General features: G+C 35.3%; 1 protein-coding gene across 1 annotated transcript in view; it reads left to right on the top strand.

The window, feature by feature from the left end:
• LOC132560663 (brefeldin A-inhibited guanine nucleotide-exchange protein 3-like) overlaps window positions 1-14037 on the top strand; it is a 29641-nt gene that overhangs the window by 3865 nt on the left and 11739 nt on the right. Inside the window, exons 5-22 of the mRNA XM_060225330.1 lie at window positions 132-251; window positions 3892-3934; window positions 4200-4281; window positions 4679-4789; window positions 5482-5637; window positions 5984-6116; window positions 6323-6444; window positions 7388-7560; window positions 8129-8548; window positions 9021-9173; window positions 9607-9786; window positions 9907-10026; window positions 10206-10424; window positions 10983-11217; window positions 11402-11515; window positions 11683-11871; window positions 12457-12721; window positions 13507-13686. Coding sequence (XP_060081313.1) covers window positions 132-251; window positions 3892-3934; window positions 4200-4281; window positions 4679-4789; window positions 5482-5637; window positions 5984-6116; window positions 6323-6444; window positions 7388-7560; window positions 8129-8548; window positions 9021-9173; window positions 9607-9786; window positions 9907-10026; window positions 10206-10424; window positions 10983-11217; window positions 11402-11515; window positions 11683-11871; window positions 12457-12721; window positions 13507-13686 — 3015 coding nt within the window. The remainder of the gene's footprint in view (window positions 1-131; window positions 252-3891; window positions 3935-4199; window positions 4282-4678; window positions 4790-5481; window positions 5638-5983; window positions 6117-6322; window positions 6445-7387; window positions 7561-8128; window positions 8549-9020; window positions 9174-9606; window positions 9787-9906; window positions 10027-10205; window positions 10425-10982; window positions 11218-11401; window positions 11516-11682; window positions 11872-12456; window positions 12722-13506; window positions 13687-14037) is intronic.

Here is a 14037-nt window from a genome sequence, read left to right as displayed (position 1 = left end):
AGGTACTTCCTGCACATTGTATGTATGTTAATCCAAAATATACATATTTTTGAATTGTGTAGTACATGTCCTTTCTAGGAGTCTTTTACAGTTTTACTAGGGTTATGTAAATGTATGTGATGTGTTGACAGGTCTACATAGATACCTACATCGCTAGCACACACAGTGTGCGGGGGGCAGTGAAAGCTGCCCTCACACAACTGTTGAGCTGTTTTACAGAAAAGCTCCAACAGGGGCACAGTGATCAGGGGGTAAGATCGGCCCTGCACGTCTTGTGTAATTTGTTTTAAATTACTTTCAGCATTAATTATATATCCGGAGCTGCATATTATGTTTTTTTTTTCTTCTGTATTCAATTGTTCTACCCAGGTTTTGTTCTTGCTAACCTAAAACCAAATTATAAAGCTACTGATTAAGTAAGCGTTTGTCCTGTTAAATAAAAAGACTTTGTAAACCTCTGTATGGATTTTATTCTGATATCACCTGTTTCAGGATGACTGACATGTTATCCATAATTATTGCATGTTAATATACCTGGGAAGAGCTTTGATACCATATTAAACACATTTATTTATCATATTTATCATGATTGTTACAGTTCAAGTACACAAATTTCCAGGTAAATTACTCATCTTTTACTTTTCTTCATTGAAAAGTCTTCTTTATTTCCATATTTAACATTTAAATTGAAACATTACATTTGAGGGGACAATAGTTTACACATATATCTATCTAAATATATGTATAAATTTAATATCCATAGCTAATAGGTTTTTTCTCTTTATCTATTGATAAACAACATAACATCACTCACATACAAAAACTTTGATTTATTGGTGTAAAGTATTATAAATCAAATTTCTCTCTGGAATAACTGGTGTTGTTATTGTGTTAGCATAACCTCTCACTCTTTACCTTGTCTTTTTTTTCTGAATTAAACATTATGATGAAGATAATATTACCCTGGAGTGGTTTTGTATTCAAATTTGAAATTCTTGTTTTAGTTTTAGCATGCTGTCTTCATATCCTTTTGTTTCTAGTATTAGATAATTTGAATTTGAATTGTAACAATCATGAAATAAATATTAGAATAATTACTGTGTTATTATTTTCACAAAATGCCTAACACTACTAATGAATGATGAACTGTTATATTTACTTGTTACTGTTACTGCATGCTTATAAATGTGCTTTTAGAGAGTGTTTAGGAGTTAACTGTACATCTCTGCTTTCTTTTTGATAGTCACTAAATATGTGTGTAGGATTACAATAATATAAGAAGACTGATAGATGTCTGTGTGACCAAAATTTTGTGTCATTAAAAACTCTGCTAGGTATCTTTCACACCAGCTGCTTAAAAAATGGCTCATTTACAACATGTACTTGATTGTTTTACCAAAACCATCAGATATCATTTTACGCAACTATCACTTTTGGTGCCTGATAAACCAGTATTATATATAAAACATTCTTTCTATTTCCATTTTTTTTAATTTGTTAAAATGGTATTGACATTAAATACAAATGAAAATGGTTTCTAAAAAAATAGTGTACTGGATTACAGTTCTATTACATTACATTACACATTGTTTCTATGACTACACAGTATTTATTTTGTTACTAGATTGACCAAATGATCTTAGCTATGGATTTTATCAATCCTTGATTTCTCAAGATCCTTAGATGCAGTTTTCACCAGACCTTGGTTTTCTATATGCTCGCTATCTTCAGTCACTAGGCCTTGGTTTCCCAGATGTTCTTTACCTTCAGACACCATGTCTTGGTTCCTCAATTGTTCTTTACCTTCAGTCTTGGTTTCTGAGATGTTCTTTATCTTCAGTCTTGGTTTCTGAGGTGTTCTTTATCTTCAGTCTTGGTTTCTGTGATGTTCTTTATCTTCAGTCTTGGTTTCTGAGATGTTTTATACCTTCAGTCTTGATTTCTGAGATGTTCTTTATCTTCAGTCTTGGTTTCTGAGGTGTTCTTTATCTTCAGTCTTGGTTTCTGTGATGTTCTTTATCTTCAGTCTTGGTTTCTGAGATGTTTTATACCTTCAGTCTTGATTTCTGAGATGTTCTATACCTTCAGTCTTGGTTTCTGAGATGCTTTTTACCTTCAGTCTTGGTTTCTGAGATGTTCTTTATCTTCAGTCTTGGTTTATGTGATGTTCTTTACCTTCAGTCTTGGTTTATGTGATGTTCTTTACCTTCAGTCTTGGTTTCTGAGATGTTCTTTATCTTCAGTCTTGGTTTCTGAGATGTTCTTTACCTTCAGTCTTGGTTTCTGAGATGTTCTTTACCTTCAGTCTTGGTTTCTGAGATGTTCTATACCTTCAGTCTTGGTTTCTGAGATGTTCTTTACCTTCAGTCTTGGTTTCTGAGATGTTCTTTACCTTCAGTCTTGGTTTCTGAGATGTTCTTTACCTTCAGTCTTGGTTTCTGAGATGTTCTTTACCTTCAGTCTTGGTTTCTGAGATGTTCTTTACCTTCAGTCTTGGTTTCTGAGATGTTCTTTACCTTCAGTCTTGGTTTCTGAGATGTTCTTTACCTTCAGTCTTGGTTTCTGAGATGTTCTTTACCTTCATTCTTGGTTTCTGAGATGTTCTATATCTTCAGTCTTGGTTTCTGAGATGTTCTTTATCTTCATTCTTGGTTTCTGAGATGCTTTTTACCTTCAGTCTTGGTTTCTGAGATGTTCTTTACCTTCAGTCTTGGTTTCTGAGATGTTCTTTACCTTCAGTCTTGGTTTCTGAGATGTTCTATACCTTCAGTCTTGGTTTCTGAGATGTTCTTTATCTTCAGTCTTGGTTTCTGAGATGTTCTTTACCTTCAGTCTTGGTTTCTGAGATGTTCTTTACCTTCAGTCTTGGTTTCTGAGATGTTCTTTACCTTCAGTCTTGGTTTCTGAGATGTTCTTTACCTTCAGTCTTGGTTTCTGAGATATTTTTTACCTTCAGTTATCATCAGACCCAGGTTTCCCTGATGTTTCTACAATGCTATATTTTAATCCGATGTGATATTCCTTACTTAAGTAAATATGCTGCATACTGTATGGAGAGGTTTAAGTTAGAGTAAGTAAGTTTAAGTAAGAGTCCAAGTTAGATATTTTAGTGAAAACAATTTAGGCTACTTATGTTTAATAGATATGGATCTGAGCATCTCTCCTGGATTTTTGTGAGACAGCTGATTATCTGATAAATCATTTATATTAGTGTGTTTATTATTTCAGAGATTCTTTATGTGTTTAACTTGTTTTATATGATCATATCCATATGCAATTAATGTTTTAAAATAAAATAAAATTTTTGTAAAAAGTTAATTTTGTTTTTTCACATGACTGGTATATTTCTTTAGCAATATATTATGGATGTAACTAACATGCTTGTTATATGGATTCATTGTAATGGAACAATAGTAGAATATAGTCATGGGACATATAAGTGGTATAAGCTACATGTGCATTGTTTTGTCTATACTAGTGCATTAAAGCAGCCTCATAGGAAATAGGAACCTTTACTGACAGCATGTGATTTTGTTTTATCTTCACTCTATCTAGATCTTGTTTAGAATCAATCACCTGTAAACTTGTGAGAATCGTTCAACCATGTAGACTTTTTAGATAATCTGAAATTATTATGATTTCAATCGGTTTCATGTACATGTAATAATTTTATTAGACCTAAGTTATTTTAAGGTTTTGTAATGAGTTATCATTTGAATTTAAATTGACATGATTTGCTGACGTCCATGAAGAAAAAAGGGATAATACTTATTAAGTACAATGATATAATTGTGGATTGGCCTACTATGTTTTTATGGGTACATCTGTAGACTCAATCTGTTACTTAAAAACATTTCTGCATTTCACTTGATGTAAATGTTCTAATTTCAGACCAAAGATAGAAATGATGTGCTTGCTGACTTCATGGCTAAAGGTATGTTTCCAGAACACATTTGTGTTTAAAGAGTTTGAGAACAATAATTGTGCAAGATTTTACGCTGCAAATAACAGCATGTCGTCATCAGAATACTGTTAGAGTGACCTCACCTGCAACAATAAATCCATGAAGATTGATGGAGGAAGAAGGAAGTAAAATATGACTTTGGTAGAATAAAGAGAATGTTGTACCACAATTACTCAAACTGTGTACTTCACTTCATTTGATAATAAGAATATCTTGATTGTGTGGTTACTTTCAGACACACCAAGCTGTGAAAGTCTGTTTAAAGACGTGGTGGCCATTCTCAAATTCTTCACGGCTAAGCTGGAGCAAGCACCAAGGTCAGAAAATATTTAATCTATATTTTGTGTCAGTTAATGTTTTAAGATTATAACCCAATGGTTGGCATTTTCTGATTTTTTTTAAATGACATGGTGAACTTGACATAGTGTTTTTTTATTTCATTTCCATAACCATCCTTCCGTGATCATAGCAAAGACTGATTAACCTTTACGTCTTTTTTAGTCACAAAGATTGGTCAGTCATTGCTGATATCTTCACTCATTCATAAAAGTATGTGGTAGTGATATAAACTCTAATATCATATACAGACAAATCTTGTTAGTGAGATATGAAACATTGATTATATCATGATAAATACCAAATATGGTAAAGAAGTATAAAATGCTATATATATACTTAGTTCAATAACTGTATATCACTAAAATTGTCTTACAGCTCCAATCAGACTCGCCAGTCTATACCTCTCCTCCTGGAGGGAGTGTATACTGTTATATCCAACTCACCTGTCTCCATCACAGAATACAAGCCTTTCCAGGAAGTTCTTTGGTAAGTTTCAGAATATCAGTACGATTTTAGGAATTATTCCATTCTGCTTTCAGAACATGAATGCAAAGTTATAAGTTTCAGAATGTCAATACAAATTGCTTTTTAGGAAATTCTTTGGTAAGTCTCATTATGTCAATACAAAATGCTTTTTAACAAGTTCTTTGGTAAGTCTGTATATAGACCTATCAGTTGTTTGAAAAGTCTTGGTATCCCATGCTAAATCACCAAATTGAAATACCAGATAGTAGCTATTGGAGAAAAATATGTCATCTTAATACGGTCAGGACTTCTGGAACTTTTGTGATCGCAGTTTTTAGAAGTGTTAGATTACGTCTCCATCTATCAACTTACCTTTCCTAGAGATGATATTGTAAGTTTCAGGATTGATATTTGATATATCTACAACATTTAGGGTTGTCTGCAGCCGTAATGTGGATTATTTCAGAAATTAGATTAGAATGAGTGAGAAGTGCAGTAGAAATCAAGGTGATAAATGGCAAAGATTTTAAAACTTGACATCTGTAAGAAGTAAACAGTTAATTTACTTGGTAATAGGTTTAAGTTGAATGATTAGGTCCTGGACGTAGTGTCATCCATTTGTGAAAAAAAAATCTTATAATGACATTTACTTATTAGCAGATATTCTAGTTAATTCCTACATCGTCTTGATTGTATTTTATATCATTTTCTAGGAAATATTTGTGTCCTTGCTTGATTTCTCTACTCGGGACTCCAAAATCTGAGAGAAGTGCTATCATCCCTAAATCACTTGAGGATGTTGGAAGGGGCTCAGGGTGCTCTCTAACAGCCCCTAACCTCCAGGTGTCTACAGCCAAGACTATCTATAGGTAAGCAAGTGGAATTTACACTGGAATTATGTGCATTTATCTGTGCTGTGCTCTCTAACACCCCTAACCTCCAGGTGTCTACAGCGAAGACTATCTATAGGTAAGCCAGTGGCATTTACGATAGAATTATGTGCATTTATCTGTAAAAAAAAAATGTAAAGTTTGTAGGAACTTTAACTGTAGAAATGGTGAAACAAGCCCCTATGTATGTTCATAATTATGAAAATTGCATTACAGTCCTGTGTTTGTTCATAACTATGGAAGTGATGTTCCGGGCCCTGTGTATGGATAATTTTGTCGATGTCAGGTGTGTTTTGCCAATTAAATGTTGTATGATGTTTTTCAGTATTGCAGTACGCCTGGTGGACCTAATGGGCCCTGTGACATCACTGCGACCAGTACTGGAGTCTTTGTTCCACCGAATGTTACTGTACCCACCGCCTCAGCACAGACTGGATGCACTAAAGGCTGTCAAAGAGGTACACAATTAAAATTAAAGCTATTTTTGATGTTTTAACTGAAGTGAAACTTTTATATCTTTTTTTCTTTTTTGAATTTTTTTGTCTGAGTGTCTTGATAGATTTGTGATTGATTATGGGTTAACTTTTATAGTTAATGTTAAAGATTTGTACTGACTGAACTTACATGGTGTTGATTACTAATGTAGACAAATGTGTATATTTAGTTGCTGAAGACTCCAGAAGGACTGTACAAGTTGGCATGCCCAATGTTAGATTTGGAATCACAAGACGGAGATATGAGAACTGGGACAAAGAATCCAAATTCAGATATTGCTCTACTAAAATTGTGAGTAACTGGTAATCAGATCATCTCTTATTATTATGTTTATATCTGTCAATGTCATATAATTATTGTTAACTCACACACTGACTTGTTAAGTGTGTTAACTCACATACTTCCTTGTCACAGTTGTGCGTGTCTGCCAATATTGTATAACTATTATGTATGGAGTAAGATTATATTTCACTGAGATTGTATGTATCGATGTGAGATTACATTTCATTGAGGTTGTGTGTGGGTTGTGTGTATGGATGTGAGATTACATTTCATTGAGGTTGTGTGTATGGATGTGAGATTACATTTCATTGAGGTTGTGTGTATGGATGTGAGATTACATTTCATTGAGGTTGTGTGTATGGATGTGAGATTACATTTCATTGAGGTTGTGTGTATGGATGTGAGATTACATTTCATTGAGGTTGTGTGTATGGATGTGAGATTACATTTCATTGAGGTTGTGTGTATGGATGTGAGATTACATTTCATTGAGGTTGTGTGTATGGATGTGAGATTACATTTCATTGAGGTTGTGTGTATGGATGTGAGATTACATTTCATTGAGGTTGTGTGTATGGATGTGAGATTACATTTCATTGAGGTTGTGTGTATGGATGTGAGATTACATTTCATTGAGGTTGTGTGTATGGATGTGAGATTACATTTCATTGAGGTTGTGTGTATGGATGTGAGATTACATTTCATTGAGGTTGTGTGTATGGATGTGAGATTACATTTCATTGAGGTTGTGTGTATGAATGTAAGATTATATTTTGTTAAGGTTGTGTATATGACTTTTTCCCTCCAAAAAAGTAAACCTAAGTTAGTGATATATCTGCTAATTAATAGTATATCAGCTTTTCAATGATTTACTCTTCATAACAATTTTGTTTTAACAAAATCATTGTGATTGTAGAGGGTTGTGGTATAACAATTGTTGATGTATTGACAGAATTGTGGATGCTTTACAAGAGAGTTGTCACTGTAATGACTCAGCAGTGTGTATCACTAGTGTCACCTGTGTAGACGTGTTACTAGGGGCCCTAGAACAGGTGTGTAAAGGAGTTGGCATGACAGACAAAGTCTGCAAATCTATCTCCAAATACCATGCCACATTGGAGAGAGGTAAATACCAACAATTGTTTTATTAAACCTGATAGTAAAAGCTATGAATTAATTAAATTTAGCAACCATGGAAAAAGATCATGCATTTTGTTGTTAACAGTTTAGATTGTGTTTTTAATGATACAGTTTGTTTGAATACACACTGTCTGTAATAACTTTTATGTAACCATTTCTTTTATATTGATTTTCACAATTATCTACTTCCAAAAGATAAAATTAATGCATGTATCAGGTGTGTATTGTAGCATGTTTAAAATTATTTTGTCAATCTCGACTTCAGTCTTTTATAAACTAACCATGATTAATTTGTATAGGATCTGACAATGACAGCCTAGATAATGTCTAATTCACAACATGGAAAGAGATATGAAAGATAAAACATCAGAGTAGCAAATGAAAAAACTAAATCAACAAATTTTACTTCAAAATAGATTAACCATCTGAAAATTTGCAATTATCCTGCAATAATAATCTACAAATATATGTGATACTCTCAGGCCTCTCTGTGTATTATTTTTTCAGGTAAAAGGTGTCTGTTTGGATTGAATTTTGTATTTTTTATCAACAGAATTTTCTAGGTCAAGCAGTTTGACGATGTCAGAGGATGATGTTCAGGAGTACAGGAGCAGTGTATCTGAGCCTCTTGAAGAGGCCGGCAATAGTGAAGATAGTGACAGTGATATGGAAGACAGAAACACTCCCACTGAAGGCAGTACTGAAGTGTTTGTCACAAATCATAACACTACAAATCTGATTCCACTACATAAACGAAACACTCATGCTAACAGAAAGGAAAGTCAGAGTGTCATCAAAGACGAGCTCCAGCGTCGTTACAAAACACTTGGTAGTGAGTATGAGATGGTGGAGCGACAGAATGCCCGGCTTTTTATTTCCGAACTTAGCCGAACACTGCCCCATATTGTTAAGATGTATACAGCATTTGAAGTGGATGAAGCTTTGCAGAACTTTTCTTCAAACTTTTGTACAGGTATGAACATAAACAGTTCAGGTAGTGACACATAACATTAATTCAAACTTTTGTACAGGTATGAACATAAACAGTTCAGGTAGTGACACATAACATTAATTCAAACTTTTGTACAGGTATGAACATAAACAGTTCAGGTAGTGACACATAACATTAATTCAAACTTTTCTACACGTTTCAATATAACTTCAATTTTTTTATACAAAAGACAGTCTATAAGGACGTCACTGATATTGTCACAGATTATCTGACTGAGAGAATCCCAATCTAATTTATAAATAAAAAACTATTCATGAAATCTGTATGGATGTGTACTTCATGTATTGTGACACAATCATTTGGTGTTTCTTATATTTCAAATATAGCATAATAACTGTTTTGAAATGTCTAATATCAAAAGTTTAAACATGGAGACTTGTGTTTCTCACATGATAGCACAGTGTTGTTTGATAGTGGTTTTGTTTTTTCTCAGCTCTGTATGACCAGCAGTACAAATCATCGGAAGAAAATTCTTCGTCATGTCAGATGGCCATACTAAATGCTGATGGGGTATATATGGCTACCATAACTGCTCTTCTCCTCAACCTCAAGCTTGATGTCAGTGGGGCCTACAGTACATCCGAAGGCATTGTCTCTCCTCTGTCAGAGGTAAGGTTCTGTTACGGGAAAGACACAACTGTCTTTTGTCAGAGGTAAGGTGCTATATCTGGAGAGGACATTACTGACCTGTTGTCAGGGGTAAGGTACTGTTATGAGAAGGACATAAATGTCCTGTTGTCAGGGGTAAGGTACTGTGACAGGGGAGGAAACCAGCTGTCCTCTTGTTAAAGATATGGTGCTGTAACAGAGGTGGAATTCAGCTGTCCTTTTGTCAGAGGTTTGGCACTGTGGCAGGGGAGGACATCAGCTGTCATTTTTTTTTAGGGGCAAGGCACTGTGGCAGTGGAGGACATCAACTACCCTCTTGTCAGGAGCACTGTTACAAGGGCATTGACATGATAGCTTGTGATATTTTATAGAAGTTTATATCGATGAGGTCCTGGGTACTAGTTTCATAGATTATGATGTTTCTATCTTACAGAAGCAGTATGTGGATGAGGTACTTGGTACTGGGCTGCTGCTTTTCCTGTCTCCAGCTTGGCTGAGTGAAGTATACCGACAAGTTACCACAACAAACATATTACAGGCTGCTGGCTGTCACAGTGACGGTGACTCACCCTTATTACAGATTCTTAAAGGTATGTTTACTATTATCTTCACAACAAATACGCTACTGAATTTCAAAAACACATGCTGTCAATATTTTATACATATTTATATCATACATAACATGTAATGTACTACCTTAACCTTTGTAGATGTGGATGGACTTGGAAGCAATAGTCGTGGTGGCCAGCTCCTAAATGGTATGAATAGTAGTGATGAAGTGTTAGACTCTGACCTAGACCCACCTGACAACCAGCTCTACGCAGACATGGGTAGGTTGTGTGTTTGAGAATCATTAATTATTATCACCATTGTCAGAATTGTGTCATGTATTGTATGAGTAAAGTCCATTGTCCTCCAATACATGTATTTGCTAACACTATGTTTGATCTACTTTATATATAGGCATGAGAGATCTTATACATGATACACTCCTCTTTATCTTCTTCAGGTAAGAAGTTTTCCAAACGTGTGCTCTCCCGTTGCTGGGATGGAGTGTTAGATGTACTTTCTGTCCTTCTAAATGGGAAGAGTTCCTGTGGGATCACCAGCAGCTTGGGACTGATGTTGGGTACGGAAGGAGCCAAGGAAGAGAGTATTCGTGCCCGAGAAGCTATCTGTATGAGTCTGGATGGACTGCAGAAGGCTGCTCGACTGTGTTGTGCTTTAGGTTGGTTTGAATATCTATACATATCTGGTACCATCACAATGACTGAATTCTGGAGAAACATATCATATGGTGTCATATATTGATAGTGGTAGGATCAATTTTAGTTGGTTTGAATATCTATATGGTACCATTACAGTGATAGGCTTCTTTATAAACATAATATTATCAATTTATTGTTTGTATGATTTACATTCCAAATCAAATAAGAATACTAATTAGGGGTAGTTGACTTGTTAAAATTTAAACAAAATGAATGTGGTATAAAGTAATGCTTTATATGGCCAAACATGTAAAACTGTGCCTTTTTTTGGTAAAGCAGTGATTTATACAAACAAATATATATAACTGTGCCTTGTTGTGATTAAGTAATGATTTATATATAGCCTAACACATAGGACTGTGCCAGTTGTGTGGTATGCCATTTATTGTATAGCATGTATACTTATACATTGTTACATTGATTGATGATACCTTGAGAGTTGAATAACATCTACTTAATGTGGTAGAAGTGTTATTTACATGAAGGGGAGATACTGGATTATATCTGTGTATTTACAGGTCTCCAGCAGCGCTGTGGCAGAGTGTTCTCCCAGTTGGCAAGTACTTCGTGTGTACTGATTGACACCCAGAAATCACCTAGTGTTGATCCGAAGTCATCGGTCAAACCTGTAATGTCTAGTAAAATCAAGCCTGTACGTCTGCATGCCTCTCACATTCTCAGTATGGACGTTGTAATGACTAACGGACTTGAGATGGGCAGCCACTCGGCGGACTGCTGGAAACATGTCTTCAGGTAGGAATTGTAGGCATCTATTCTATAGGATTGATGCTGTAGATTCAGAGTAAATAAGAGAAGGACCAGGTTGATGGAGGCCTTTATCAAGGTTTAGAAGATAATGTGGATCCATTCATTGGATGAATTAACAGCCCTGTTAATGTTACAATTATTTCATATTTTCATTCATTTTTATCATCAGGTGCTCAGCATTTATATCAAAGTTGGAGCACACCTACTTCAGCAGTGGAAACAATCAGTCCAGTCTGCCCAAGGTCCAACAGGAACACTCCGTAGGACCAGAGATTCCTGATGAGTAAGTAATATTAGTGTTCAATATGATAGTTGGAATCAAACTCCCTTACAACGGACAGAGACTGCATCAGAATCTGAAGATTTAGCTAGATTACGGAAGGTTATATTAAGATTGTGGTCTTCAGGACCATAGAAAGAATTTGAATTGTTATTCATTTGTTTTGCCAGATGTGACATGCCAATCTACACCATTCCTGTGGCTGCTCCAGTACCTGTCGCACCCCGGATCAATATCCCAGACCTGATCAGACAAAGCAGTAAGGAGTCTGGTTGGGACCGTTCCTTGACTGGAGGAGGGGTCCTCAATGCTGCCCAGGCCTCACAGGCCTTGTGTTGTCTGTCACAAGAGGTAGACAGGTGAGTTCATCAAAGACAAAAGATGTTATCTTGATGATAAGAGTGATAGGCATTTTGGTTCCTTGTTCAGATGATGAAGCTGAAAGCTTATTCACAGTATTATTGATTGATCATGATGTCTCTTCTGAGACTTAACTTATGCCCATAAAATGCCATTAAGTTGTATTAAATTGTGTTTACTGAGAATAGAAGGAATCACATAAATGTGATAGGCTTGTGTCCTGTATAGAATTGATTTTAGCTTAGACTTGTAGAGACCACTAATTCTTCTGCCTACAAATAAATTTATTATATCACACAAAGTGTTTTAAGTACACCCTATATATGGTTAAATTTATGGAACTATCACTCCACAATTTTGACTATAATGAGAAATCTAATGAGTTTAAGTCCATTTATTGTGTAATTCATTAATTAATGTAAAGTTTGTAAAATAAGGCTACAAAAGAATGTTTTTGCCTAGTTGGTCACCTTAGATGATATGATTGTAGACTGGGATATCTCCTACACATGTATTATGTGAGTTATGCCTCTTCGTTCATTTTGAATTACAATGTCTTCTTAACTGGACATTACTGCTTTCAGATTATTTGAAGATGCTGCACAGAAGCTCAATCTATGTGCAATAGTGAACTTCTTGTCAGAACTCTGTGAAGCCAGTCAGCATCAGCTCAACATGATGGTCAAACTTCTGGATGATGAAGACTCCCTGTCTGACTCACATCAGCTTCCTACAAATGCTTTACATTTGTACAGACTACAGGAGGTGCTGATGAAGATTGTACACAGTGACCGTCCCTTGATCCACCTGATGAGGACCTGGAGTACTGTGTCTACACATTTAGTAGAGGTCAGTCTACCTATACTAAATATGTATAATAATATTGGTCAGAAAATGAATCAAGTTTTCTCCATAATACTGGTCCAATAGAGGTTCTATGTTGAGATACATATGGATACTAGAATATTATCACCCAGAAATCAGAAATTGGAAGAGGTTATTGTTGTTGCTCTGATCCGTCTTTCTGTATGGCCAGCTTCTATTTCTGCAAAATCACTTTGCCAATCACACACAGACCTCATTCAGTGCTTCCTTGAGAAAATTGCTTGCTTAGAATTATTTTTTCATGTCTGTAGCTCAAAGGTTATGGTCACTGTTACTTTATATAAGCACAATGAATTGGGTTCCATTTTGCAAATTCCACCCAAACTCCATCCAGTGCTCTCTCATAGAAAAGTGTGTGCTAATGATTGTTTTTCTGGATTGCATCTTGTCATTTATGACCAAAAAAAATCTGTATACATTTTTTCCTTGCCCCACCACAACTGCAAAATTTTATACTTATGATAAATATCCAGCATTCCCTGCAAAGTTTTGTAAATATGATTAATACGACAAACTAGTATTATAGTGTTAGGTACATAGGTGTGAGATTAAATATCACCATTCTTCTGTTAAACTGATGGTTTGATATGTAAGGATTGCACTGCCAAACACTGATAGAGGGGATTAGTTTAACCTTGTGATATCTTAATTGTTTGATAAATGATTCAGTGTTTTAGTACAAATGTCTTGAACAAATAACTGTTATTATAACTTGACTTTCAGTTGTGTGTCTTTTGTACAATTTTCAGGCTGCTGGTCACCATGACAGAAGCGTGTCCAAGATGGCAGTAACTTGTGTGCATGACTTTATCCTGGCAATGCTGGGTGACCGTCCTGAATTAGCTCACTTCCACGTAAATGAGCTGCTGTGTAAGACGTTTGAGAACATGCTGTGTCTAGAGCTGTGTGATGGCGATGTACAGGATCAGGTCAGTTTATCTGTAACTGCTGGGAAAATAAGTCGACATAGGATGGTTGGTCTACGTGGTATGATCAGAGTACCTAGCTGTAGTTAACTTCATGTTAGCTTCTTGGACAGTCATTGTATTTGGTGGTCACTGACAATTCTTTTCAATTGAAATATTAAGTACTATCAGACTTTCAAGAACCAAATATTCAAAAACTGGTGTAAGTAAATCTGAAATACAGAGTGAATTACAATGTTCTTGTTGATAGATTTGTGAAGTCAGAAACATTCAAAGTCGGACAAATTTGATTGATCTTTCAGGGTTACGCTAATGTTCCTGACATCATTTTCATGAGGGATCTAAGTTATTTAC

Source organism: Ylistrum balloti, unplaced genomic scaffold (assembly GCF_031769215.1).
Source record: "Ylistrum balloti isolate Yb309-2 unplaced genomic scaffold, AGI_CSIRO_Ybal_v1 Utg371094, whole genome shotgun sequence".
Taxonomy (NCBI): Eukaryota; Metazoa; Mollusca; class Bivalvia; order Pectinida; family Pectinidae; genus Ylistrum; species Ylistrum balloti.
This window is presented reverse-complemented; position numbering and strand designations above follow the sequence as displayed.